This window comes from Alexandromys fortis, unplaced genomic scaffold (genome assembly GCF_014885135.2).
Source record: "Alexandromys fortis isolate MF-2015 unplaced genomic scaffold, M_Fortis_MF-2015_v1.1 scaffold_94, whole genome shotgun sequence".
Lineage (NCBI taxonomy): Eukaryota > Metazoa > Chordata > Mammalia > Rodentia > Cricetidae > Alexandromys > Alexandromys fortis.
Genome location: NW_026067979.1, coordinates 1,910,474 through 1,936,131, shown reverse-complemented (window position 1 = coordinate 1,936,131; position 25,658 = coordinate 1,910,474). Strand labels below are relative to the sequence as shown.

The window sequence follows — 25,658 nt, the reverse complement described above, 5'->3', positions numbered from 1 at the left end:
CATTTTAGCACTTCATTTTATTGATGTAAAACACAGCAAAAGAAAGATAAGCAAATCTTCTATTCTAACTACATGGAAAAAGGAAAATCAACTTGTGACTGCTGGGGTGGGGAGTAGAGGGTGATAAAGATAGTTCCAGAAGACTAATGCCATAATGACTTTCTGTGCCTGTTTTATATGCTTGCCTTAGCTGTCGTGAATCCCTTCTTCAGATAAATTATACCCAGGCTCTGATATCTTAACTACTGGTAAGAGAATGTCCTGTGCTAATTGTAAGGCTGGACGAGTGTTAGCTTTAGGCTCATTAAACTGCCACTGGTCCTCCTGCAAACAGTGTTTCAGCTCTGGGAACTTGCCAGCATGCACCCTGGCAGCACAGATTCTAGAGACATGGACCCAAGATTGTGATAAGGAAGGAAAGCTGTACATACATGAACCCGTTTTGTATATAATGTGATCATTCCAATCCAACTGTCTGAAACAGACTCCAAAGGCCAAGGATGACCAGGTCACTGTGGGTCTCGGTGTTCTCCGGAACTGTCTGAAAAGTCCAGCCATTTGAGTTTTGTCTTCCTTTTCCCGCCCCTGAATCTAAAGCTCACCAACTGGCAGAATTTTCTGAGATAACGGAAGGGTCCAGGGCTTAGAAGTCAGATAAACCTTGGTTCAAATCCTGGTGCATGTGTGTGTTAGCTGTGAGAGCGCGGGCAGGGCACGTTCAACCCCTCTGGTTATTTTGTTCCCACTTAGCAAAACTGAGATAATAGAAATGTTCCAGGTGGCTCTGTGCATCAGAGACAATGTAAACAAAGTTTCCAGAGCCATGCCAAATCTAAAGTAAGTCTTCAAACTATTGTTATTCAATATCTGACATCAAGTGCAGAAAACTAAAGAAGCGCTACTTAGGTGACCTTCTAAAACACAAGGGTGTCGAGAACAAAAACTACTCTGAACCCATAAATTCTCTAAATTTTGCAGTGACGAGTCTGATTTATCTCACGCCTCAGTTTGGTTTACATATATTCGGATCTATGCCAACAATGACCTTTTAAAAAAATCCCTTCAGCAAGTTCTGAATCCTTTCATGTGCTAAAAATGATTCACTAGCCATCTGGGAGACTGTGGTATTTTCCCAGCTCTGAGGCCTTTTCCCTAACAGGTGCCACAGTGCTAATAGTTGAGAGAACCCCCTGAGAAGTGTGCCTTCCCCGTGGGCTGGTGGGGACTCTCCTTCTAGGAAGATGTGCTGAAAGCGGCTTGCTCAACTACAGAGGCCTCCACGCTTCTAGGGATCTAGCAAAAAGGGTTTGCAGCATGCCTGGGGTTTGAAGACAATGGATTTTATGTGGTGTTCCTCAGACTTGAAGGCACATCTCATTAAGACATAGATCCAGTTGAAGGGCTCCCAGGACGCTCTGGTAGTCTACCAATGCCCGGCCATGTCATGAGAGTTGGTGAGCAGCACTTGAAACAGGAACTCCAGGGCCTCACCAGAGTCTCCCAGAATTCTGTCATTCTTTAATCTCAAGAACCAATGAGACCATCATCAACTGACTTTATCAAACTGTCTGGCTGTAGTGGTGCAGACCCCAGGGAGGCTGGAAGAGGAGAAAAGTGTGAGTTTGAAGTCAGAGGCCAGCCTGGGTTACAGAGAGAGAGAGACCCTGTCTCCAACAGCAAAACAAAATAAAAACAGTATGAGGCTAACAGAACATGCATAGAACTCTTGACTTCCATAAAGAAATGAATACATTTGTAAACCGTACCAGCTAGGCATAGTATAGGGGGTTATATCTCAATCCCAGCACGTTGGATGGGCAATAAGATCTTGAGTTAGAGACTAAACTGGACTATAAATGAGGCCCTGTCTCAAAAAAACTAAAACAACAATGATTTTAGTGTACTGATGTCACTTTCTCAAGCTAAAACAGCCCTTCCCATCACACAGATTTAAATTCTTTACCCTTTTCCTTGATAGAGCTGTAGGCCCAACAGGCTGTCTCACTGGGTAACTGGTTAGTGAGATCACACATGCCAAGATAGACTGCAAATGCCTCTGAATGAGATAGGGTAAGCGAAATACCACACTGCTTCAAGAAATCTGGAAAAGTTGGCAAAAAAGAGCGTAGCAAATAGAATAATCAGGCACTGATGGTTTCTGACAGCCTGACTTGAGCTCTGAAACTGTCACTGATTTATGTGAAGTCTGACCTTTAGGGACCGAGCAAACGAGCAAACCATGTCAGGAACCCGGTCCATGTTAAATTAGAAGCTTCATACGGCCGTGATAGGAAAACAACATGTTGTAGGAAATACTGTGGTCACGTGGATGAAACACGGGACTGGAACGAGGCAAGCGATCCTGCAGCCGGGACTACGGAGCCTTTTCACCAGCTGGATGACCTTGCTCACCCAGTCCGCCCCTTGAGGTCTCTGCCTGTCCATTAAACATGCTCCTCCCCTCTAGGCTACCGTTCAGCTCTCCTAACCACTTCATCCAGGAGCAGGCAGCTCCTTCTGGAGCTCACCTAGGTGAGGCAGCTGACATCAGTCTATCCTTGTTGCCAATAGCTGATCCGAACGCACAATACAGCTGGGGGCCACTTCTATGTAACCCAGCTGACCTGCCCCTGGAAGGGAACACTTCTCTGCCTGAGCCTTGGCTGTATGGGAGAAAGTTTCCCGCGTAGGAAGCTCTGGGATTAGCTGGTTGGCCACAGGATAGCGAAGGCAAACTCTTCCTCGGGTTCATTTCTGGGATTTGCTTTATTTTGTGCTACCCAAGTTGTTTCTCAGGCTGATATAAGTGTGTAAACCCAGTGCCTTACATGGCGTCTTTAAAAGATCGAACAATAAACGTTTAGGGATATGTACCACCTCTGCCCTGTGGGAGACAGGAACGGAAGGCAAGAATTCCATAATTCAAAACCCAAGTCACTTGTTAGTTCCAAAAGGCTTCAAGCAGGGAACCTGGGTCCTCTCCTTTGGGGACAGGAGCAACCTGTTCTCCTTCCCTGGTTGCACAGGGAATCACCTGAGAAGCACTTTCAAACGATATTCCCTGGCCCTATGCGTGCTTCATTTTAACAAGAGCCCAAGTGGCTGCCAAACCCCACCACCACCACCCCCACCCCGAATAGGGCCGTAGAGCATGTTTCCTTAAAGATCGTTGCTTTTCTTGAGCCTCAACAATCTTGACGTTTGTTTTCACACAAGGCAACCATCCCATCTACCCACAATCCTCCCCGCCACGACTTTGCCCACAGAGGCCGTGACAGTGGTACACTCTGTCCCAACACAAGGTCAAAAGCAAGCCAAATGCCAAATGTTTCCTTGTTGCCGGCTGTATTTTCAAAACAAAACACAAATGAGAAGGAAGCCATTCCTCTCCGTTCAGTTTACACTCACAACCCAATCCATTCTCATCAACTCGCAAAACTTTTCTGCTCCAACCTCTATCTACCACGCGCGTTTTTCGCGGAATCGTACATGTTCTCAGATCTTCCGGCACACACTGGTTGCAAACTCAGTTGCTCGGCTTTGCTCGGAGCCCATGAACACCGCCAACACAGCCGTTGGCACCGAGAAGCTCAGCACCCTACACCACCCCCTCCCGGGCACAGACACAGCCCCGGCTCCACCAGCGCGACTCCAAAGCCCTGCTTGACAGCGGCGCCTATCCCTCGGACTCCGCAGGGCCCCAGCTTTACCTGAAGCACGTGGTAAGCTCGCCCGAAGACTTCAGACAGGGGTATTTGGTCGTTGCGATCTTGTTTTCCGAGCACACTTCTCTGTGGGGGAAAAAAGTTGGAAAGGAAACTCCGTTGAAGGTCAGAGGGAAAGTGGAGAGCCGTACGCGCTGGGCTCTGCGACCAGACGCACCGGCTGCTACTGGTCCCCGGGCGGACTCAGCAGCCGGAACGAGCCACGAGAGATTCCCAGAACGGGGCTACCCCAGTTCACGGTGACTAGAAAAGCCAAAGAAGTCAGCACCGCAGCGCGGCGGGAAAGTCGTGGGGACGGTATCCAGTGTCCCGATCCACAGCTGGGAGAATCGAGGCGGTTCCCGCAAGAGATGGAAGACACCTGGGTCATCTAAACACCCTGCTGGGCCCAGAGAGCTGGGACCAGTGGGTCGGTCACCTGGGACATTCTGCCCCCCACCAGCCAGCCCTGAGTGCACCCAGCGCGACCTCCGCTGGGGCAGGTGGCCCTTACCTGTCACGGTCTTCTGGCTCCTCTCGGTAGGTCCACGTGTGTCCCAGCGCCAGGAGTAGCAGCAGCGGCCCCAGGCTCTTGCCCAGCTGCCCCTTGGCTGCTCCTCCCCGGCACGGAGGAGGCGGCGGCACCATCGGGGAAGCTCGCGGCTTCTTCTCGGCACCGGAGCTCTCTCCCTGCGCTGTGCCCAGAAGCTCCGCGGCCGCGGCCGCCTTCCCTCTCGCCAGCAGGGGGCGCCGGAGAGCTGGGGCGTTTGCACCACCTGCGGGGCCGCAGTCAAACTTGGGCAGAGAAAAGGGGAGACTCAAGCTTGTCAAAGGGGTGCCTGCCTTGCGCGGCCAGCGGGAGGATGCTGGAGCCCTGGGAGTCTTCTGGACGTTCAGGCTCGAGTCACAAACCAACTGAACTTGGCTTCAGGCTGCGCTCTCCTCTCTCGCGTCTTCCTCCCTCGGGGAGAAGCGCAGAGACGAGGCAGCTAGGCGCTCCTTTGCATTTTTTGCTCCAAGGTCTCAGCCTGGGAGGAGGAGTTGTTGGCTGTCACCAGGGCGAGAGGAGGAGAGGAGCGGGGTTAATAGCTTCCTTCCTGTTGTCAGTTAACTTCCATAGCGAAGGGTCAAGCCAATGTTTGCCTTTCGCCCATGAGGGCCTTCTTGCATGCTTTTCTTCTATCCCGGTTTTCTCTTAGACTATGAGAGAGTGGGCAGCGGCTACAGGGTGTCTCCTATATCGCCCTTTCAAACGTGAAATAGTCCAATCAAAAAAGTGTGGCCAATTTTCATCCAACCTCTTTTAGAGGAAATTCGGTCATTTCGTTCGTCCATAGCCCTTACTGTGATTTTCCTGGTAAGTGCAGTTCAGGACAAGTGAAGCTGAGGCTTCCAAGAGCTTTGAACTCAGCAGCTTGTCTCTAACTATAGGGATCTTGACTACATTTGTTTTCTCTGTTAATCAAGGAATGAAAGGGCAGGAAGAATCTCTGGCGCAGACAGCAAGCGTTGTTAAAACTGAAGACATACTCACGCACCCACAGAGGGGCGACTCCCCACAAGTGCAGATTCTCAGACTGGCTCCAAGCGGTGGAGTTAGGGAGGGGCTGGTGGGGGAGTGGTCTTGGTCTTCCTCCCATGATTTCCAACTGGTCATTTTAAAAGGAGGAGTGGTTGACCGGCTTACGGCTTCGTGCAAACTGAGAGATACCCAGGTCAGTCAGAACGGGGGTGTACCTGGTTGGGGGCAGGGGCTTCCTGATGATGAAGAAGGTGATGAAGAAGCAGGGAGTTTGCCATCTGCTTGTTTACCTATGGCCTCTTTCCCTGTCTGCCTGCCAAGATGTTAGTCTGCTTTCCTAACCTTACAGAACTCAGCGTCAGCGCTGAAAATACCTTGAGGGAAATCATTGAAGACAGCTGGATCCGTGTGTCTCTCCGCGATCAGGGAAGACACCTGACACTGCCTGGAAGCCTGCTAATCACGGGGCCACCACCTGCGAGTTCATGCTGCCCTGTTTACCACGACACCATCAGTTCTTATCACAGACGAAGTCATAACCAAACCGTGAACCACAAAACCAAGAAAGCCGTGGCCCAAAAATAAGTCAGAAAAGCGAGGAGTTAAATGTGGAATCACTAATATAACTCAGTTCTGTGGGTCAGGCCTGAGAAGGTAGCTCATTCACAAGCTACAGGTGTGTGCCCTTTGGCTAGGTGAATAGGTATTTTGAGTTACATTAGTAGTCTGGGCTACTGAGAAATGTTACACATAGCACCTCGACTGCCATTTTTACAGGAGGAACATTCTTACTCCTCTGTTGGATACTTTGTATTCCTCAGGAGTCTTCTATGGTCATGTTTTTATTTGATCTTCACAATCCCAACCCTACACATCTTGCTCCATGCTTTAGCCAGATGTCCTTCCCCTCCCCCCCCCATAAGCCATTCATAGACATGAAGAACATGAGCCGGGCGGTGGTGGCGCACGCCTTTAACCCCGGCACGCGGGAGGCAGAGGCGGGCGGATCTCTGTGTGCACAGAGTGAGTTTCAGGACAGGCTCCAAAGCCAAAAAATGCGGGGGGGGGGGGATGAAGAGCATAAAACACCCTGGACAGCAAAACCCAGCAGTGCCGCTCACTCACAGACACAAGTGCAGTTTCAGCCAGTCGTTCATTCAGTGGACGCTCTCACGTCCTTCGGAACTTGGGAGTGACTTTCATGGGATCACTACCTGGATTTGAACTCAGGATACGGTTTGTAGGTGAGTGGTCCCAGCTAACATTCTAAAACCGAGTTTTCTCGTCTGTACCCTGGGGAGTTGCGGGTGTCCGTCTCCTTAGGTATTAAGATGAAGGGAGCCCGGTAGAACAAGTCTTGAGAGCTCTCTGGGGATCATCTTTAACAAAAGTTATTCATTGCACAGACAGAGTTTCAGTTTTTGGTTTTGCTTTCTGGATATATAGAATCTTATTTGCAGCAGGATTTTGGGGTTCTTAAGGCGAGACCTTGATAAACACATGAAAAACGAACCCATCCTGGAGTGTATAACGCGCAGGATAGAGTTAAACTGTGCAATAGAGGTGTTGGATGCCATCTTGGAAGGAAGAGAACCAAGCGGCAGAGAGCGGTTTTCATTTTTCTTTTCTTTTTTTTAAAGATTTATTTATTTATTACATATACAGTATTCTGCCTACATATATCCTATAGGCCAATAGCAGGCACTAGGTCTCATAACAGATGGTTGTGAGCCACCATGGGGTTGCTGGGACTTGAACTCAGGACCTCTGGAAGAACAGCCAGTGCTCTTAACCTCTGAGCCACCTCTCCAGCCCTTCATTTTTATTTTCTTACCAATGCCTCTGCTTTGATAACTTGGTTTGTTTTCTTTCTCTCATCTTTGTTCATTCCATCCACTATTGCATCGTGGATGTTGCTCTTCACGCAGTAGACCATATTGTAGGAGAATTACTCATCTGCTCTATTCAATAGCGCTTACTAAGCCCTGTGTGCAGGCAAGCCACTTTTCAGGGAAGGTAATGAGTGATGAGAAGACAAAACCCAGCCAGATACAGCAGTGCACACCTGTGATCCCTGCAGTAGGACGACTGAGGCAAGAGGATGGAAACTTGGAGGACAGCCTGGGCTCTATAGTCAGTTCCAGGGTAGCCTGGGCTGCAGACTAAAATTCTGTCTCAAATCTAGAAACCAAAACAATACTAAAAGCAAAGAAAAATCAAAGATGAAAGCAGAATCATGTCGTTTGTGTGCACTAAGCTGCTGTCAGCCTCTATCTCTTTGGTCCCTACACTAAGCTTCTGTGAGGATGAGGGCCCTGGGAAGCCAAGCAAACAGTCCAGAAGAATGTCATGGTATGTGGTTAGAACTTTTCTGCAAGAGAAGAGCTGTAGCTGAGATCTCTTAAACACTTTTTTTTTTTTTGAGGGACTGAAATTCATCCAGCTTCTTGTGCTGTGCTAAGCAGAAGGAGCGCAAAGATGACTGTGTATGAATACCAGTCTGTGAAAAGCTGAACAGTCCCGCCAAAGCCAAGCCTGCTTTTGTGCAGGCTGCAGCCTGCGTGGAAGTTTCCAGAACGGAGTTTGCAAGTGGCAGGAGCCTCAGGCATTTTAGGTTTTTCTCCCCTCAGACTCCTAGGCTCTCCGCCACACTGCACAACTCAGGCCTGCCCAGTTGATCTGCCCCTATCCCCTCATCTGCAAACAGCTGGCTTGAGAGAACCTGCCCACTGTCTCTTCCTTGGGAGTGTCGCAGAGATTAACGATCAGGATCTCACAGACCTTGGAGGAGGCCGTGGGGTTGTTTCTTTCAGTGCACCTCTTGGCAGGGTTTCCCATACAGACCTGTCAGCTTCCCTGAAACAAACCAGAGAAGGGAGAGTTATACAATTCACCGTATCCTAGGGGCCTGGGCTGTGAGGGAGCTCGAGAGTACACTGTGTGCTGTAGGTCAGGGCCCAGGAGGAACAGGTATCTTAGCAGCAAGGCTGAGAGCTTCCTGGGAGCCAGTGAGGTTGCTGGCTGCAGAAGAGAGGCCAGCACTCTGCATTAGCAAAGGAAGAAGAAAAGCCAAGCAGAGCACACACTTTCAAAGGACGCCTCACTAGTCAGTTTTCAAGAATCCCAACATCTTATGGGGACAAAACTAACATAGACTTAGAAACCGGAAGTTGCTAATAAAGATACTTTTCTACAAAGGATAGATCACCACTACTGGATAGGTGTGTGTGCATATTCTATGCACTCTAGAGCAGCTCAGGCAAGGAAAAACCCGGGACTGAAAATGAAGCTGGATGGGTGTCAGCTGGAAGACCCTAACAGCCCAGGACCCTGCACTACGTTAGAGCACAGGTCAGCTCTTGAACCCTCAGAAGTTGTCAGGATGTTTACGTGATCGGTTATAAGAGTCAAGGAAAGGAAAAGCTTATACATTTGCTTTTTCAAGAAAATGTCAAGGCTGGAGAGATGACTCATGGGACAAAGGCACTTGCTATTTAGTCCTAGAGACCTGGGTCTCTTCCCCAGAACCCACGATAAGGTGGAAGGAGGAAACCTCCTCCACAAAGTTGCCTACTGAGGTCCACCCACACAGAGACAGAATAATAATTTTAATTAAAAATAGTGGAACACACACACACACACACACACTGGTCTTCCTAAAAGGTAACCAGAATGGCATAACTCTAAGGTGAAGGCTCTTCTACAGAAACAAGACAGAATAAAAATAAGGTAAGTAAAGTTCACTGTGTACTGTAATCAGTTGGCATAGGACGAGGTGTCCCTCGCCACCAAAAAAAGCAAACTGCCCTAAGAGCTATCTCTCAGTTTTGGTTTTGATTGATGTGCAGCCAGGTCTGTTTAGAGAATTGGGGTTACTCCCTAAAAGCGTAAAAGTGTTCTTGTCTACAGGCCATTGTGAGGAATTGCTTGAGGCAAGAACAGCTAGAACACATTTAACATTGAAGCCCTGGTCCAGGGCGTGTTCATCGTCTCTGTCTAAGTCAGCCTTGGTTTTAACTTGCACAGGTTCTGAAGGTTGTGCTGAAACTCTAGCACTGGAACCTTCTCCACAACTAGGAAGAAATGCCAGCGTCCCCTGTCCATGATGGAGCCTATTGCTGGTCAATTTTAAAGTAATGTTAAATAGATGAATAAAGCCACTGGGAAAAAAAATAATTAAATTGAAAAAGTATAGCTCACTAAGAACAATTTTTTAAAAATTAATTTGTAGACACTTAAAAGAGAGAAACCAGTTATACTTTAGTCTTCAGAATATAAAGAACAGAATTCTTGTGGTTCAGGTGTTAGGTTTGTTCTTGAATGTATCTGTGCACACACGCATGTTCACATGCTTACGCATATGCTCCGTACAGTCTCATGTCTAGGAGCCCAAAGCTTCTCCCACAGGACCACCTTCTTGCAGAGAGAGGAATCAGCAGTCTCTTTAGCTATCAGATCTCCCAGATCAGACCTAGGAGTTTGGATTGGAGAAATTTGTTCTTACTACTCCAGTCTGCAACTCTTTTCTCCACTAATGGTGGCTGCAGGATATGTAGCTAGGGTGAAGGTGACTCTTTATCTTCCTGCCTCCCTCCCGTAAGCATAAACAAGGAGGAAGAAGGAGCCAGCAGCAGAGACAAGCTGTAAAGTCGCTGTTTTTTAGAAAGTAGCATTAACGTCACGCCAGGCTCTGACATGCCAATCCCAACACCTCTGCTTCGTTTTTACAGATCTGACCCCCTTTACATTCTTCTACTCATGAGAGAAATATTTAACACGTCTTGAGCCCTATGAGATTCTCAACGTATCAAGTCAATTTGACAGCTAAGAAGACCGCTGACCCCCATTAAGTAGAGTGCTTGCCTAGAATGCATGAATTCCCAGGTTTGATCCCTCACAGTGTAAAAACTAACCACAGCTGCACACACCTGAAATCTAGAAGGTGGAGGCTGAAGGATCACGCACTCAAGGTCACGCTTGGCTCTAAGACAAGGTCAAGGTCAACCTGGGCTATGCAAGAACCCCTTTCAAACCAAACACCCTTTTCAAACCAAACAACGCAAAACATTTGATGTGAGCTAATATATCCAGCCCCATGCTTCTGAGGACTGAACCCAGGACCTTGTTCCTGTCAGGAGAGTCCACTATCACTGAGCTACATTACTAGCTAGCCAACCAAGACATCGTTTATAGTAGAATAAATACAACACAGGGGCTGGAGAGATGGCTCAGCAGGTAAGAGTGCTTGTGGCCCAATTGTGAGGACCAGAGTTTGAAATCCAAGCACCTACCTCACATGGCTCACAAGCACCTGTAACTCCAGTTCCGAATGATCTGATACCCTCTTCTGGCCTCCACAGATATGCACACACATAGGTGAACCTAAATGCACACAAATAAAGTTAAATTTATGTATTATATAACTATAAAAGTCATACAGCACATTATGCATATTTACTACAAAATAGAAGTATTGTTTCCTTCTGGATATGGAGTTGACCTTATTTTCCTTCATTTAAAAAAATGACTTAGACAAATGGCATTGTGGATGGATGGATGGATGGATGGATGGATGGATGGATGGATGGATAAATGGATGGATAAATGGATGGATAAATGGATGGATAAATGGATGGATGGATGGATAAATGGGTGGATGGATGGATGGATGGATGGATAAATGGATGGATGGAAAGACCCTTGACCTACAACTCAATATGCGTCCTACTCTCTGTGTGACCCTGATCGTCTCTCTTAAGTCTCCTGAAACTCAGTTTACCCATAAATACAAATAGCACTGCCCAACTCACAGCACCGTTGAGAAGACTAAATGAGGGTACATATTCAGCCTGGGTGCCAGAGATCATAACTGGAACCCACTATATCTGCCTTACCTAATTTGCTTCCCATAAGAAATTGGCCTTGTCAGGTATATGGCTATGAATCGAGACACCCTGTCACGGGACCGCCTAATCTAAGTAGCGGAATTGACACTGATGTCATTAATACTGTGCTTTATCAGATCATACAGAAAGACTACGGCCCTGAGTAAGTCGAGCACAGCAATAATTACTAGAAACTACAATGCAATCCTTCCCCTTTGAGAATAGCTGTGCTTCTGAGCTCTGTCTGCCTGAGTTCTGTATATTTCAAATCGAATCATGATTCTGGGAATGACTGGCTTAACCCATGCGTGACCACTTCCATCCCCAATGTCTCCAGCATCAGGCATTGAACCTAGAACATCATACAAAGCTGGGCAAGAGTTCAAGCCCTGAGCTACAGCCCCAGCCTAAGGAAACTCTTCAAATCTACCCACTAACAATTTTTGCATTGTTTTCTGTTGAGCTTTTGGGGGGCGGGTGATGGAGGATTAAAGCCACTGGCCTCATGCATGTTGTCCATCTGCTCCACCTCTGAGCTTCATCCAGCTGTTGAGTCTTCTGACTGGAAGACACCTAGAGAGTTTGCAGTAGGGTAAAGGGCCTTGCCTAAGGAGTTTACTCTCTTCCAGAAGAGCGCTTGTGCTTAAAGGAAATACAGAAGCTAGGACTGTTAGCTCAAGTTTGGAATCCCAGCTACTGCGAAGGCTGAGTCAGGAGGGTTGCAAATTAATGAGCAGCTTGGGCTACTGATTGAGTTCAAGGCCAACCTAGGAACTTAGTGTTTCACTATGAAAAGTTAAAAAAACAAAAAGGGAACTGTGGATAAAGCCCACAGGTCTAGCATTTGCCTAACATACATAAGGCTCTAGGTTCTATCCCCAAACTGCCAAACAAATCAAAATAATTTGTTAAAACATAGTTCATACTCTGTAGAAAAATCTTAGCATTCCTATTGAAGATTGTCTAGCGGAGGATCAAGCTCATTTCTTAACAAAATGGAGGCCTATTCACGATGTTGCCAAGAATGCTGCATTCCTGCAAGCTGCTAATAGGGAATGATATTTTTAGAAGAATTTGGCACCAAGAACAGTAACAACAAATAGTTCTGGGGGACTTGGTACTGTGTGTTTTGTAAGTATTGCCTCATTTAATCCTTGCTGCAATCTTACATCTGTGGCTATATTATTCCCTGCAACTTAGAAGTGGAGAAAGAGAAGCAGTGGTTTTAATTAAATGCCTGAGGCATAGAATTGGAAAGATGATGTGGGCCATACACACCATGATCTCAACCGTACTCTAAACTACTTCCTGGAGAAGTGAGCCTAGGGGTAGTTTGCTCATACCCCCTGTTTGCCCGGGGGAAATGTCCAATAATGTAGCTATGACACTGAGAGTCTGATCCTCCTCCTGTGGCTTTGTGTCATCTACGTGGCCTGGTTAATTTCTTACCTAGCTAGCCTCTCTTTAATAAATGTCCTAGCTAGCCTCTCTTTAATGAAAAGCTGAGCTGCATCCAGCAGAGAGGGAGCTTGATCGACTGGGGGATACGGGGATACTGGCTGCTGAAGAATGGAGATCAGGTTTCAATGCACTTGAACTACAGGTGCTTTGGCAAAAGGATACTATCAGACCTATCCTTGACCTTGAAAAGGGGGAGGGGGGCTTTGTCAGGCCCAGAATTCTCTCTGCTCTGAATGAAGCACAGAGATTATAATAGCAGCCAGGACAGACTTTTTGCAGAAAGAAACACCCAAACAAAATGTCCTGAACATTTCAGAGTCTGGCGTACTCCTGTGACATCTCTTCAACTTAGAAACTGATACTTGGAGATTCACCAAGGGTGAGCAATCAAAATCAAAACTGGCTATAGACGGTTGCTTTGAATCAATCTCCTTCTCTCGCTCTCTCTCTCACACACGTGCACACACAGACGCATGTGTGTGCGCACATCTTTCTCTTCTATCTTCTCTCCTCTCTCTATTCCCCAAGCCCAGCCTCAAGAACGCACATCCCCAACTCTCTCTGCATTGGCTGGTTTGAGCTCCTCATGATTGGTCCCGCCAGTCCCCATCCTTACCAACAGTGCAGAATTCCAAAGGAATGCAAGATAAAACAGTCAGATCCGCTCATTGGTGCGCATCTGTCTTTGCTTGCACAATCAGGGAAGTGTTTACCTTCTTTCTGTTTCAGCGATGTTTAGACCTGAGCGTGTCTCTACGAGATGTTTATTCTGTTTCAAACCTCTGGTGAACGTCACGATCATTAATCAGAAAGGGAGCCCTTTGGAAGCTCCTTTCAGTTCCAACATCTATCTGCGGTATAATTATAACGAGCCTGAAAGTTGTGTGTCGGCAGTTTGATGTGGATTTGGCTCTAGCATCTTCACGTACTGATAGAAAACTAATGGGCCCCGACCCTGTGTGTCAGTAACCCATCACTGAACCCTCCAAGTGACGCGTTCTCAAATAAATCCCGTCTCACGCCGGCGTCATCTTTTGGACAATGGTTCCTCGTATTCAGTGGGGTCTTTTTCTCTTTTGATTGCTTCTTTCTCTGCCCATCATTGATCATCTTAGCTGTTATCCCTCATGTAGTCAGGTATTCTTGAATCTTCTAGGTCCAAGTTTTACTGGGTTGGGGTTTTTTTTCTGATCTTTTTTTTTGTGCTATTTTTCCCTAAAGTACCCATCCAACCCCATCCCTGCCCCCATGTGTGTGTGTGTATGTGCCACTATGAATTTCTTTCTCCAAATCACCAGTTATCGACTAGGAGAGAATCTTATTAGCGGTAGGTGTTTGGTGATCTCTGGAGGCATTTGTTGCTGTCCTATAGGTCTGGGGAAGATGTCTTTACCTCAGGCTTCTTGTAGGTAGAAATAGGTTGTTCACAATCTCCAGCCATGCTCAGAGCTGCCCCTTACACACACACACACACACACACACACACACACACACACACACACACACACTGAGGAAGTTGGTTCACGATGGAAGTGGGGATGAGCTTAGGAAATCCCTTAATTGCCCGCTCATCTGCCTCTGTACCCTTATTACCTTGCTGAGTCCCAACTGCTTAAGGCTTTTCCTTGCAAACCTGCCTTTTATCTCTGCTCCCATTTATCTGCCTTCTTTGCTTCATGTCCATCTTCTGGACCCTGTCTCCCTCAGGACCCCCCCCCCCAATCTTGGTCTGATCGCCCCCATGAGGTCTCTCCTTGTCTTTCCTCCTTTGTTTTGGAGGCTTAGTTCAGCAACCACCTTATCTCTCCGCTGTCCTGGAGTGACCTCAGGATCACTGAAAATATTTTTCTTAGAACTCTGTTTATTTTCCAAGCTTTCACAAATCCAAAACAGCCCACAAGTTCCATGCTTCTGGTTTCAAAGTCTGAAGCAGATACCACAGGCCTGACCTGTGCAACTGCACTGGCCCTCAGCTCTGATCCCCACTCCACTCCACCGCCTTGATCCTTCCTTCGTGTCTCTTTTGCTCACCTGATGCTGGCAGCACAGGCTGCTCTGTCCTTTCTTCGTGATACTGATGTGCACGTGTGGCTTGCATTGATTGGTATGATAGCACCGGCTCTTCTCCCACTTAAGACAGGGAAGCGGCACTTTCCCCTGCCTTCATTTACTCTTTAGAGAAGGGGATGAAGGTGGAGCAGATGCTAAGCACAACTGAGAGTTGTAGCAACAAAAATGAACGAGACAGAAACTGACAGCTAGTCTGCGTTGTCAGCTTGACTGGATCTGGAATCGCCTGGGAGAAATATTTTTAGGGTTTTCCCAATGATGCTTAACAAAGAAGAGGAGAATCACACTGCAGGTGTGTGGCAGTAAAAGAGGGGACGGGAGGAATCAGCTGAGCATCAGCGTTCACCCATCCCTGCTTCCCGAACATAGATACGATATGGCTGCCACTCCATGTGCTCTGGGTGCCGAGCCTTCCCTGCCATGATGCATGGTACCTCAAACAAACAAAAAGACAAAATAAACCTTTTTTTTCCTGGAGTTGCTTTCATCAGTTATGTTTTTCACAACCACCAGAAAAGCAAACTAATATAGAAACTGATCCCAAAAAGATGCAGTTGAGTAGAGAGAAAAATCAAGGAAAGTAACCCAGCCCAAATCTTGCTGTCTATAAGCGGTAAGGGATATGGGAGCTAGGGAGAGGAAGTCTCCTGTCTCCTATTCATGGTGCAGGAAAATGCCATGCTTGCTACCACAGAAGAAAAGTAATCACCAATCTTACCCAGCTGTGAACCCCAAGAGCTACAGTGCCTGGTCCACCAAGACATGCTCAGTAGTGCAACTATCATGGGAGTAGCCAACTACTTTCTGATTAGACATCAGGCCCACTCCACAAAATTAAACCCATAGCTGGCACCATTATGGTGGTAAAAACATGTTGTAGAGGAGCTGGAGAGATGGCTCAGTGGTTAAGAGCATTGCCTGCTCTTCCAAAGGTCCTGAGTTCAATTCCCAGCAACCACATGGTGGCTCACAACCATCTGTAAAGAGGTCTGGCGCCCTCTTCTGGCCTCCAGGCATACACACAGACAGAATATTGTACACATAATAAATAAATAAATATTAAGAAAAAAAAACATGTTGTAGACAGGTCAAAGAGCCTAGCGGGGAATAATAACTAGAAACAAACTACTGCTTTTATTCTGCTAAATAGGCATAGTATAAACCAACCCTGTTTCAGAATATTTGTTTACACTGTGTGAAAATGTGTCACTGTGACTGGTTTTAAAAAGAGCTGAATGACCAATAGCTAGACAGGAGAGAATAGGTGAGACTTCTGGGGGAGAGAAAGGAACTCAGAACGAGCCAGCGGCGTGAGAGATCACAGATACTGAGGAAGTCCAACATACAGTACAGCGGAGAGGTTACCAAACCACAAGGCAGAACACAGATTAATAGAAACAGGTTAATTTAAGTTACAAGAGCTAATTGGAAATAAGTCTTAGCTAAAGGCCAAGCTTTCATATTTAGTAAGTCTCTGTGTCATTATTTGTGAGGTTTTTCCTAAAGGAAATCCCAACTACTCAACTCCTAATGACTTATCATACCCATAGACCAAAGCATTCCTCAACCCTCGCCAGAGGTTATTTCTATTAGCAGTAGTTGATGATTGATAGAGACCAGCAACTGGCCAAGGTACAGAGAAAAAAAAATGAGACTTCAGAATGTTCAGCCCTACATAGAACATTGACATCATACTCCCTCTTCCAAAGGCTCGGGAGTAGTTGCAGAAAACAGAGGGGAAAGAGTGTGGGAGCCAGAGTGTAGACGACCACAGGGGGAAAGTGTCTTCTGGGCACAGCAAGGGAGCTTTACACACAAGTGCACAGTGGCTGTGATATTATGCGCAAGTCTTGTGCAAGCCAGACCAATGCATCTAGGAGAGAAGAGTGGGCCAGAAAGTCCCACTCCTAGGCAAGGAGCTGGCAATTGTTAGCTGCTAGGAGAGGAAAAGCTCCTTTTCTCTAGGAATGTGTAGCCCTGGTCAGCTGCCCACTCTGCAGCAGAAGAGCACATATCCAAGAACATTTAGGCAGCACAAAGTGACCTTAATAGAAAAACAGAGCTGGGTGGAAGAGAAGAGAGTGGGTCTGGAAGGAGTTGGGGGAGGGAGTGGCGATGACCAAAACGCACTGTATAAAATCCTGAAAGAACTAATAGAAGTACGTGAAAATGAAACAAGTTATAACCAGCTTAGCGGATGATTAAACAAAATGGTTAGTTTACAGTTCTACAAGCCAATAGTGTGAAATCAGTCTCATGGGGCTAAAACCAAGGCAACACAGGGCCAGTTTCTCCTGCAGATACTGGAGAAGAGCCTCTGCTTCAGAAGGCTGCTTGTATTTCATGACTCCTGGCTCCATCTTTAAACACAGCTACAGAACTTTTGGTCTCATTTCCCATCTTCGTTGTATCTCTTTCTTGGCCTCTGTATGTCCTTTTGTTTAGTAAAACACACGATAAAATAATGGTCCTATGCATGATCCAGAATTACCTCTTCAACTGAAGCACCTTCTCTTGGGCATGTATAGAGTCCCATTGCCATGTAATGCGACATATTGACATGTTGTGTGGAGTCATACATGACTATCTTAGAAGACAAAATGTATTGCTGTCTGGAGGGCCAGCCTCCAGAAAAGCAGGGATCGACGGGAATCCACACAGTCAGCCCACACTATGACTTTTTATCTGAGGGGGTTAAGGAAAAAAGACACTCATGCACTCTCCTGATGGTTTCCTTCATACTTTTTCTTTATTCTTCTTTTGAATTCTCTCTTCTTTATTTTCCCAGCGATTTTCTTCACTCAGTCTTGATGTTTTTTTTTTTCTAACTCTATCTTTATTCTTAATGTTTTCCTTCTAACTCTCTCATTCTTCATATTTTCTTTATAATTCCTTCTAACTCTCTTATTCTTTATTTTTTTTTCTAACCAGTTTTTACTCTCTCTTTCTGATTTTCCTTACAGCGTATATACCCTAGAACAATCCTTCTGGTATATAGCAATTACAATGTGGTTATATTCTGTTTTACAAGTTAATGATTACAATGAATATGTGTCAAAAACAGCATGTTTTTCATATCCCTTACATGATGAAACATTTTACATTTCCAGGTGAAAACAAATTATCCCAAGAACTCATGTACATCCATGCCCAAGCAACTTGTTATAGATTAACTGTGTAGGCAAGCAAGTTATTTTTCTCAGTCAGGTCTTTTACTAACAGGCTGCAATTTGCAGTTACAAAGAAAGAGTCAATTAATTTATTACTTATCTTGAAGGGTAATCTTATAAGGAATCATAAACCTAAACTTTTATATATGAAAAAGTATCAATTAGCTTTACTTTAATCTTTAGGGTTCATACCCATTTATCAATACTTTTTTTTATATATCAGGAGAGGCAAGAATGGGTACAAGGATTTAATCACCACCTTTGGTCATCAACCAATCCTAGCAAGAAAAGTGTGTCAGCTAGTAATAATTGAGCTGCTTTGTTCTTGTTCCCTGGCCTGAAAGAGTTCCTCACTCAACTCTGTGCCTTTCTAAAACTTTAGATTGTCTTCTTGGGTTTTTCACCTCAAAGCTATTTGACAAAAGCATTTTAGTCTAACTTTAAACTATTTTTAAAGCTTTATTTCAGCTATGTGGTACCTGAAACCTGTGAACACATCTCCCAACATTAAGATTATAATTTAGACTAGCTGGACTACTGAGACTCTATTGTTTTACTTCATCATTAACTTAAACCACAGTCTATTCGGCTCCTCAATAGAAACTCATGTGTTCTAGCTGTGTGGCACTTCCTTGTTTATATTTTTATCATCAAGACTCTAACATTATTCTTATCAATTAGATAGTATAGCATAAGAAGAAATCATCTTCATAATAAACCACAGGTAAAAATGCCCCTGTATGTAGAATGGGATGTCTCCAGGAGATAAGCACACTACATTGTACTCCATTACAGGCAGTGGGGGTCTCCCCACACCTATTGCACTATGTCAGATACTAGAGAAAAACAGCAGTGGCAAACACGTCAAGGCAGAAGCAAAAGACGTTCTGGGGTCTGTGGGTCTTGGGGCCTTCCCTATCTGAGATTCACTTATGGAGGAGTTGCCTCCTGGTGGGCTTACACCGTGAACTTCAGTTGCCACCTGCTGCTCCTCTGACACAGTCATAGGAAGAATTCAAGGCACCCCACACCTCTCATTGGTTGGGGTAGGGAGGCAGCTTCAGAGCTGGTGAGCCCAGTGGAGGTAAAGAATAAAATGTGTAAAAGGCACACTATCAAGTCTGGCATAGCCCGGGCCCCACTAGAAGCTTGTAGGGATATTGGATGTGTCTGTGCAGGGGTGAGGGGTCAAACACTGAGTTGTAAAGAGAAGGTCCAAGAATGGTCACAGAACATACCTGTGTCTCTGACTTAAAGCCCTGGGGTCTGCCTCACACATGAGCTACTGATGTGGGATTCCCTAATTCTGTATGCTGTGAATGTTTTATTACCATTGGTTAATAAAGACAATACTTTGGCCTATGGCAGGGCAGAATAGAGTTAGGCAGGAAAACTAAACTGAATGCAGGGAGAAAGAAGACAGAGTCAGAGAGACACCATGTAGCTGCCAAAGGAGAAAGATGCCCAGAATCTTACCAGTAAACCACAGCCTCGTGGTGATACACAGATGAGTAGAAATGGGTTAATTTGAGATGTAAGAGCTAGCTAAAAATATGCTTGGAGCCATTGGCCAAACAGTATTGTAATTAATATACTTTCTGTGTGATTATTCGGATCTGGGTGGCTGGGAAGTGGAAAAGCCACCTGAACTGGCCTAAGTGCAGGTAGAACAATGGTCATCTTTAACACGTTGTCAAATGGAAAGAGAAAAGTTGTGTGAAATGGTTCTAATTCTGTTGGGAGACTCCAGGAGATGAGAAAGGGCCCTGGGGTCTTTGAGATTTCTGAGTGGGTAAGAATGATGACCTGAGTTTAATCCCCAGAATCCACATGGTGGAAAGAGAGCAAGAGAATACCAACTCTCACAAATCGTCCTCTGACCTACACACACATACGCACTTATTTTAATTTAAGGGTCCTGAAGCTTCACACAGGAACGAGTTGCTATTGGTGACAATAATAACATGGAGGTCAGGACTCAGATTTTCATGTCAGGTGACCCAGCAAGTCACAGTAGCCATGTCTTCCTCCAAAGCTTATGTGAGAATCAACTGATAAGCTGCTTTGAAAACACTTAGAACATTTCTGGCACGTGATAAAGACTTGACTGTGGGGACTGGAGAGATGGCTCAGGGGTTAAGAGCACATTTGCTTTTGCAAAGGACCTGGATTCAATTCCCAGCACCCACACAATGGCTCTCAACCGTCTGTAACCCCAATTCTAGGAGATCTTACAAGCACACAATGGTACACATACATGCATGTGAACAAAATATTTATAAACATAGGGTAAATAAATAAATCTTTTAAGAAAAGATTTGATGATTAAGTTCTGCAGTAAGCAGCAACATTGACTTACTGTGTTTCAAAGTATTTCCAAGAACTTTATTTTGGTGGGGGAAAGGTTCTATTTCCTCTCACAAGTTACAGTTCATCATCAAGGGAGAAGAGATCATGGAAGATTCGCCTTACTAAGTCGCTCCCCAAGGATAGCTTGGTTTCTTATACATTTATCTGCTCACCTTCTCGGGGTGACACCCACAGTGGGCTGGTTCCTCCTACATCAACACGAATCATGAAAATGCCCTCTGTTAGGATGCTCTAACATCCCCACAGGCCAACATGATGGAACCAATTCCCCAGTGGAGGTTCCTTCTTCCCAGGGGACTCTAGTTTCTGTCGTGTTGTTTTTAAGAGAATAAAAGAGCTAGTTTCCAATTCCATGGGAGAGAGGGTGAACGGGCAGGGGTGTAACGATGAGAATTTCTGCAGGGTGTTGTGGCTTGCCGTGTTGTGGTGACAGGCAATGGTGGCGGACTCCGAGTGGCGTGGGGAAGACCTGCCAGGAAGAACTTGGTAGATAGGAAAAAGCACCACTGGGCCTCCAGAATTACTTCTGCCCTCCGCGTGATTTTTCTGAAAATCCACCATGAAGTGATAACTTTCAATCAAACAATGTGGTCCCGAGAAAGGTTTCTTTAGCATCCATTTTCTATCATCTTTAGCTTACTAAGAAGGAGAGATCTGGACTGGCAAGATGGCTCGGCAAGTAAGGGAGCTTGTCATTAAGCCTGTGACCCTGGGATGCACTTAGTGGGAGGAGAGAACTGACTTCCACTCGTTTCTCTCTGAACTCTACATATATGATAGGGCACATGTGCACGCATGCACACATGTACACACACACACATGTTAAATTTATTTAAAGAAGCAAAGGGAAGAAGGAAGAAAGGAAAGCAGGAAGGAAGGAAAAGAAAGATGTGGAAGAGAAGTTTGGACTCAAAAGGAAAGAGCCAGGAAGCATTTTCATTTTCCTTGAAGCATCTGGGCTGGGCTTGCTCCCTAGTACTGGCAAAGTGCTCAGTTTGAATGAATGGGTGAAGATGCACGGCGGACAGCCGTTCTGTGGTCAGGGCACAACACAGAGCAGAAGAGAAGCTGGGCTCGCAATCAGCAGCGGCTCCAGCCTCGCCCTCCTGTCTAGAATGCTTCTGTTACAGATGAACTGTGAAGTGAGGCGATCCAGGTGTACACCGGTGCAGCTTAGCGGAATCTCTGCAAGAATCCATGCATACCCTGTGACAGCCCCTCCCTGAAGACCAACGTGAAAGATCAGCATTTGAAGAAGACCACAGATTCCGGGGTTTGACCACAACACAAATGTCCACCCACGGCTCAAGGAGCGCTGCACTATTGTGGAAGCCTTGGAAGTCTGACTTTTGTGTCTTTCCCACTTGCACAAAGACACTTGCAGTGTTCAATCAAGTCTCAAAGAAGAAGGGTCAGAAGGCAAGTGGCTTGAACTACCTAAACTAAACAGTCGTCTTTCCTGAGCAAATCATTTTCTTTCTCTTAAGACCAAATTCTTCTTCTCAAATCTCTGAGTAGTTAATAAATCAAGGTGGGCCAATTATAGCCATGGGAAACCATCCATGGGTGATGTCAGGTGAGTTCTCTGAAGTGAAGGGGCCTGTGAAAGTAGAAAACTGCCCTTCTCAGTGACAAGTGTCCCCTTAAAACTGGCAGCTGTGGCCTGTCACACCTATTTAGGGGCTAGTGGCTTTTCTTCTGCATTGACTTCTCTGGAACACTAGGTCGAGAGCTACAACAAGCAAACAGCAGAATTGACTGTAAGTCTTGGATGCCATCATTCCTGTGAGAGGAACTTTGGTATAGAAAAAAAAATCCCATAGAAAGAGATTTATTCTCCCAGAGATCAAATGGAGCTCAACACACATTGTAAGTCCTCCTCCAGCCTTCACTGATCTGTTTCCCCAGAAGAGGGGCCTTGTCCTTACTGAGGTCTGGACAATCCCCCAAAGACCATTATCTTGCTTGTGATATGCTATCTGCTGCCAGGCTGAGGACTGCACTCCCATTCTTCTTGCTCTGGAAAGTCAACGCGCTCTGTCTTCCCGGAACTGCTCTTGAGGGTGATCACGCTCGTATCTCGGCAAGCCTCAGAAACATTCCTGGCATCCTGCAACTAGCTGTTCGCTGTGTCCTAGCCCTGTGCCAAACGATCTTCCGTCTTCTGTGTCAGTTCTCAGAATAAGCTCCTGAGGTAAGAAATACCAGCCTCATCTTCCAGATGAGGAGGTAGAGGCATGGGAAGGACAGCTCCTTGGAGCGGTGGAGCCTGGACTGAAGGCAAACCGCCTGCTCCAGGAAAACCCAGGATCAGCTCCTACCCTATCTGGATGCCGCAGGCTCTTATCTGAAGAGGCTCTTTAGCAGGGTCACTGCGTAGGCCCTGCAGAAATCTCCCTTAGATCTCTCAATGTTATTTCACTGGTAGGTCCTCATTCCCTCATGGGTGTCTTGTAGTGGCCTGAGTCACCCTCTGGGAAGGCTATGTTTGGCCTCAAACAAGCTGCGGGTTTCCCTGAGAGAGGGAAGGGTCTAAAGTTCATTCAGCGTGTATCCTTCAGAGATCACTCAAAACAAATTAACCAAGTAGGGTGATTCCAAAGGCTGTCCCGTCCCTACATGACCAGATCATTTTGCCAGGCTCTGTGGCCACAGGCTGTGTACATAATTACAGGCAGCCATCTTGCGAATTCCTCGAGCTGAGAGATCTTGCAGGGCAAAAGGAAATGGATGGTCACAAACATTCTCACAATCACCACAGCCTCTAACACGAGCAGAGGGGAGGGGAGTGTATGTAAGCAAATCGGGTCTGAGTTTAAGATTGAAGAACAAGGCCGGGCAGTAGTGGCCCATGCCTTTATTCCCAGCACGCAGGAGGCAAAAGCAGGTGGATCTCTGTGAGTTCAAGTCCAGCCTGGTCTACAGAGAGAGTTCCAGGACAGCCTGGGCTGTTACACAGAGAAACCCTATCTCAAAAACAAAACAAAACAAACAAAGACAAAAGATTTAAGAACAAGTCTTTATAGTGAGCAAAATAGCCAGGGCTCATAAGGCCCTGTCTCCAAAAGCAAAAGATAAAACAAAGAAGAGCAAAAACACAGAAAAGCTTGGAGAGGGGACCTTATGTGCAGCTTTTAATATTTCACATAGGCCTTTTGCACTATGCATTTCCAATGAATATTTGTTGACTAGGGAAGGAAAACAACTCTTTGTTGCATTGTGGTCTCTGCTGAATAGGACACACTCACTGTGGCCTCTGCTGGATGGGACACACTCATTGTGGCCTCTGCTGGATGGGACACACTCACTGTGGCCTCTGCTGGATGGGATGCACTCACTGTGGCCTCTGCTGGATGGGACACACTCACTGTGGCCTCTGCTGTATGGGACGCACTCACTGTGGCCTCTGCTGTTGTATGGGATGCACTTTCCTAAATTCCTAAATGTCTCCATCTTCACCGTGATCAAAGAAGAGTGTCAGATTATATGCAGCTACCTGCGGAAGCATCCTCCAGTGTATTACTAACATCACTAGAGTAGCAGTAAGGAAGCTGCTGTTCTGGGTACCACGGCTGAGGGAGCAGGTGTGGTCCTCTCACTCTGCTAGTGTCACCTCTTCTGGATCCTCTGGATCCCTGGCTGTGCCGGAGGCTCTAATACAGGCCACCCCCCCTGGGTTTTACCATTCTGTTATAATACGGCCACTGTCCTGTCCCCCCCCCCCCACCCCCCGGGTTTTACCATTCTGTTCTTTGCTATCCACTCAATCTCTGGGAGTTTCAGGCTACTGCTGGAAAAGAAACACAGACAGCAGAAGCTTGAGTGGGTGTGGAGCTGCCTACAACTAAGGACTTAACAGAATCCCAGAGATAGAGATGGGAGAGAACGAGAGAGCCTCCATAGTATCGCACCATACCAGTCATAGTAGTTGAGAGAAAGAAATCTTAATGTTCTTATCATCTACTATGTTCATAGCAGCATTGTTTGTAATAGCCAGAACCTGGAAACAACCTAGATGCCCCTCAATTGAAGAATGGATGAAGAAAGTATGGAATATATTTTTTTTTTTTTTTTTTTTTTTTTTAAAAATAAGGACTTCTTGAAGTTTGCAGGCAAATGGATGGAAATAGAAAACACTATCCTGAGTGAGGTAAGCCAGACCCAAAAAGAGGAACATGGGATGTTCTCACTCATATTTGGTTTCTAGCCATAAATAAAGGACATTGAGCCTACAATTCGGGTTCTTAGAGAAGCTAAAGAAGAAGGAGAACCCAAAGAAAAACATTTAGGCATCCTCCTGAATATTAACCTTCATCAGGCGATGAAAGGAGACAGAGACAGAGACCCACATTGGAGCACCGGACTGAAATCTCAAGGTCCAAATCAGGAGCAGAAGGAGAGCGAACATGAGCAAGGAACTCAGGACCGCGAGGGGTGCACCCACACACTGAGACAATGGAGATGCTCTATTGGGAACTCACCAAGGCCAGCTGACCTGGGTCTGAAAAAGCCTGGGTTAAAACCGGTCTCACTGAACATAGCGGACAATGAGGACTACTGAGACATCAAGAACAATGGCAATGGGTCTTTGATCCTAATGCATGTAGTGGCTTTGTGGGAGCCTAGGCAGTTTGGATGCTCACCTTACGAGACCTGGACGGAGGAGGGTTTTCCTCGGACTTCCCACGGGACGGAGAGCCCTGATTGCTCTTTGGGCTGACGAGGGAGGGGGACTTGATTGGGGGAGGGGGAGGGAAAGGGGAGGCGGAGGTGGGGAAGAGACTGAAATATTTAATAAATAAATAAAGAAAGAAAGAAAAAATGTTCTTATCACAAAGAAATGATTAGTATTTAATATCATAGATAGCTCAAATAACCTCCATTGATTATGACTCATGTATCCATACGTATGCAAAAAATATTATTGTCCCAGTATGTACAGTTTTTACGAGTCAATTAAAAACATAAAGAAACAGGTGATAAGCAAGGAAAAGAACTGACCACAACTGGACCAGAGGCTGGGAAAGCAGGTTGACTGGATAGGCAAAGAGTTGAGCACAGACAGAGAAATAAATAAGGGGCCATATCAGTGTAGGATCAGAAACAAGAATTACACAAAGTAGCAACTCAACACCCTCTCGTAGACTCTGGACCAGTCCTCACAGCCCAGCCAACAGCTGGTTCTACAGAGAGCGTGTGGGTTCCTAGACCCTCTGAACTGTAGCTCCCCTTGAAGCTGCTGGCTGCTTAGCTGCCGCACCAGACATTCTCAGTCTAGGGGAGGGAAGGAAATAGAATTAAACATCTATCCATGGCTTTTCATATTGGCACAGTTCCACTGGACGCCTGAGAGGGAGAGGACTCTGGGAGCAGGGGCTTAATGAGGTGTTGTGATTGTTGGAGGTGGCCTGCCCCCCACTGGGAAGTTACTGTAATCGGGGAGAGGTCTGCCAAAGGTGACGGTGAGCACCCTGCG

The 25,658-nt window shown here is 46.1% G+C and overlaps 1 protein-coding gene across 2 annotated transcripts in view; it reads right to left on the bottom strand.

Annotated features, from left to right (window-relative positions):
* The window catches only part of Ccbe1 (collagen and calcium binding EGF domains 1), a 231,413-nt gene extending 220,640 nt beyond the window's left edge, over positions 1 to 10,773 (bottom strand). The window contains exons 1-2 of one of the 2 annotated variants that reach the window (XM_050157910.1): positions 4,219 to 10,773; positions 3,711 to 3,791 (exon numbers count right to left, since the gene is read on the bottom strand). In XM_050157910.1, coding sequence (XP_050013867.1) covers positions 3,711 to 3,791; positions 4,219 to 4,352 — 215 coding nt within the window. In that variant the 5' untranslated portion in view covers positions 4,353 to 10,773. The remainder of the gene's footprint in view (positions 1 to 3,710; positions 3,792 to 4,218) is intronic. The other variant, XM_050157909.1, reaches the window with a different exon arrangement.
* Between the last annotated feature and the right edge of the window lie 14,885 nt (positions 10,774 to 25,658).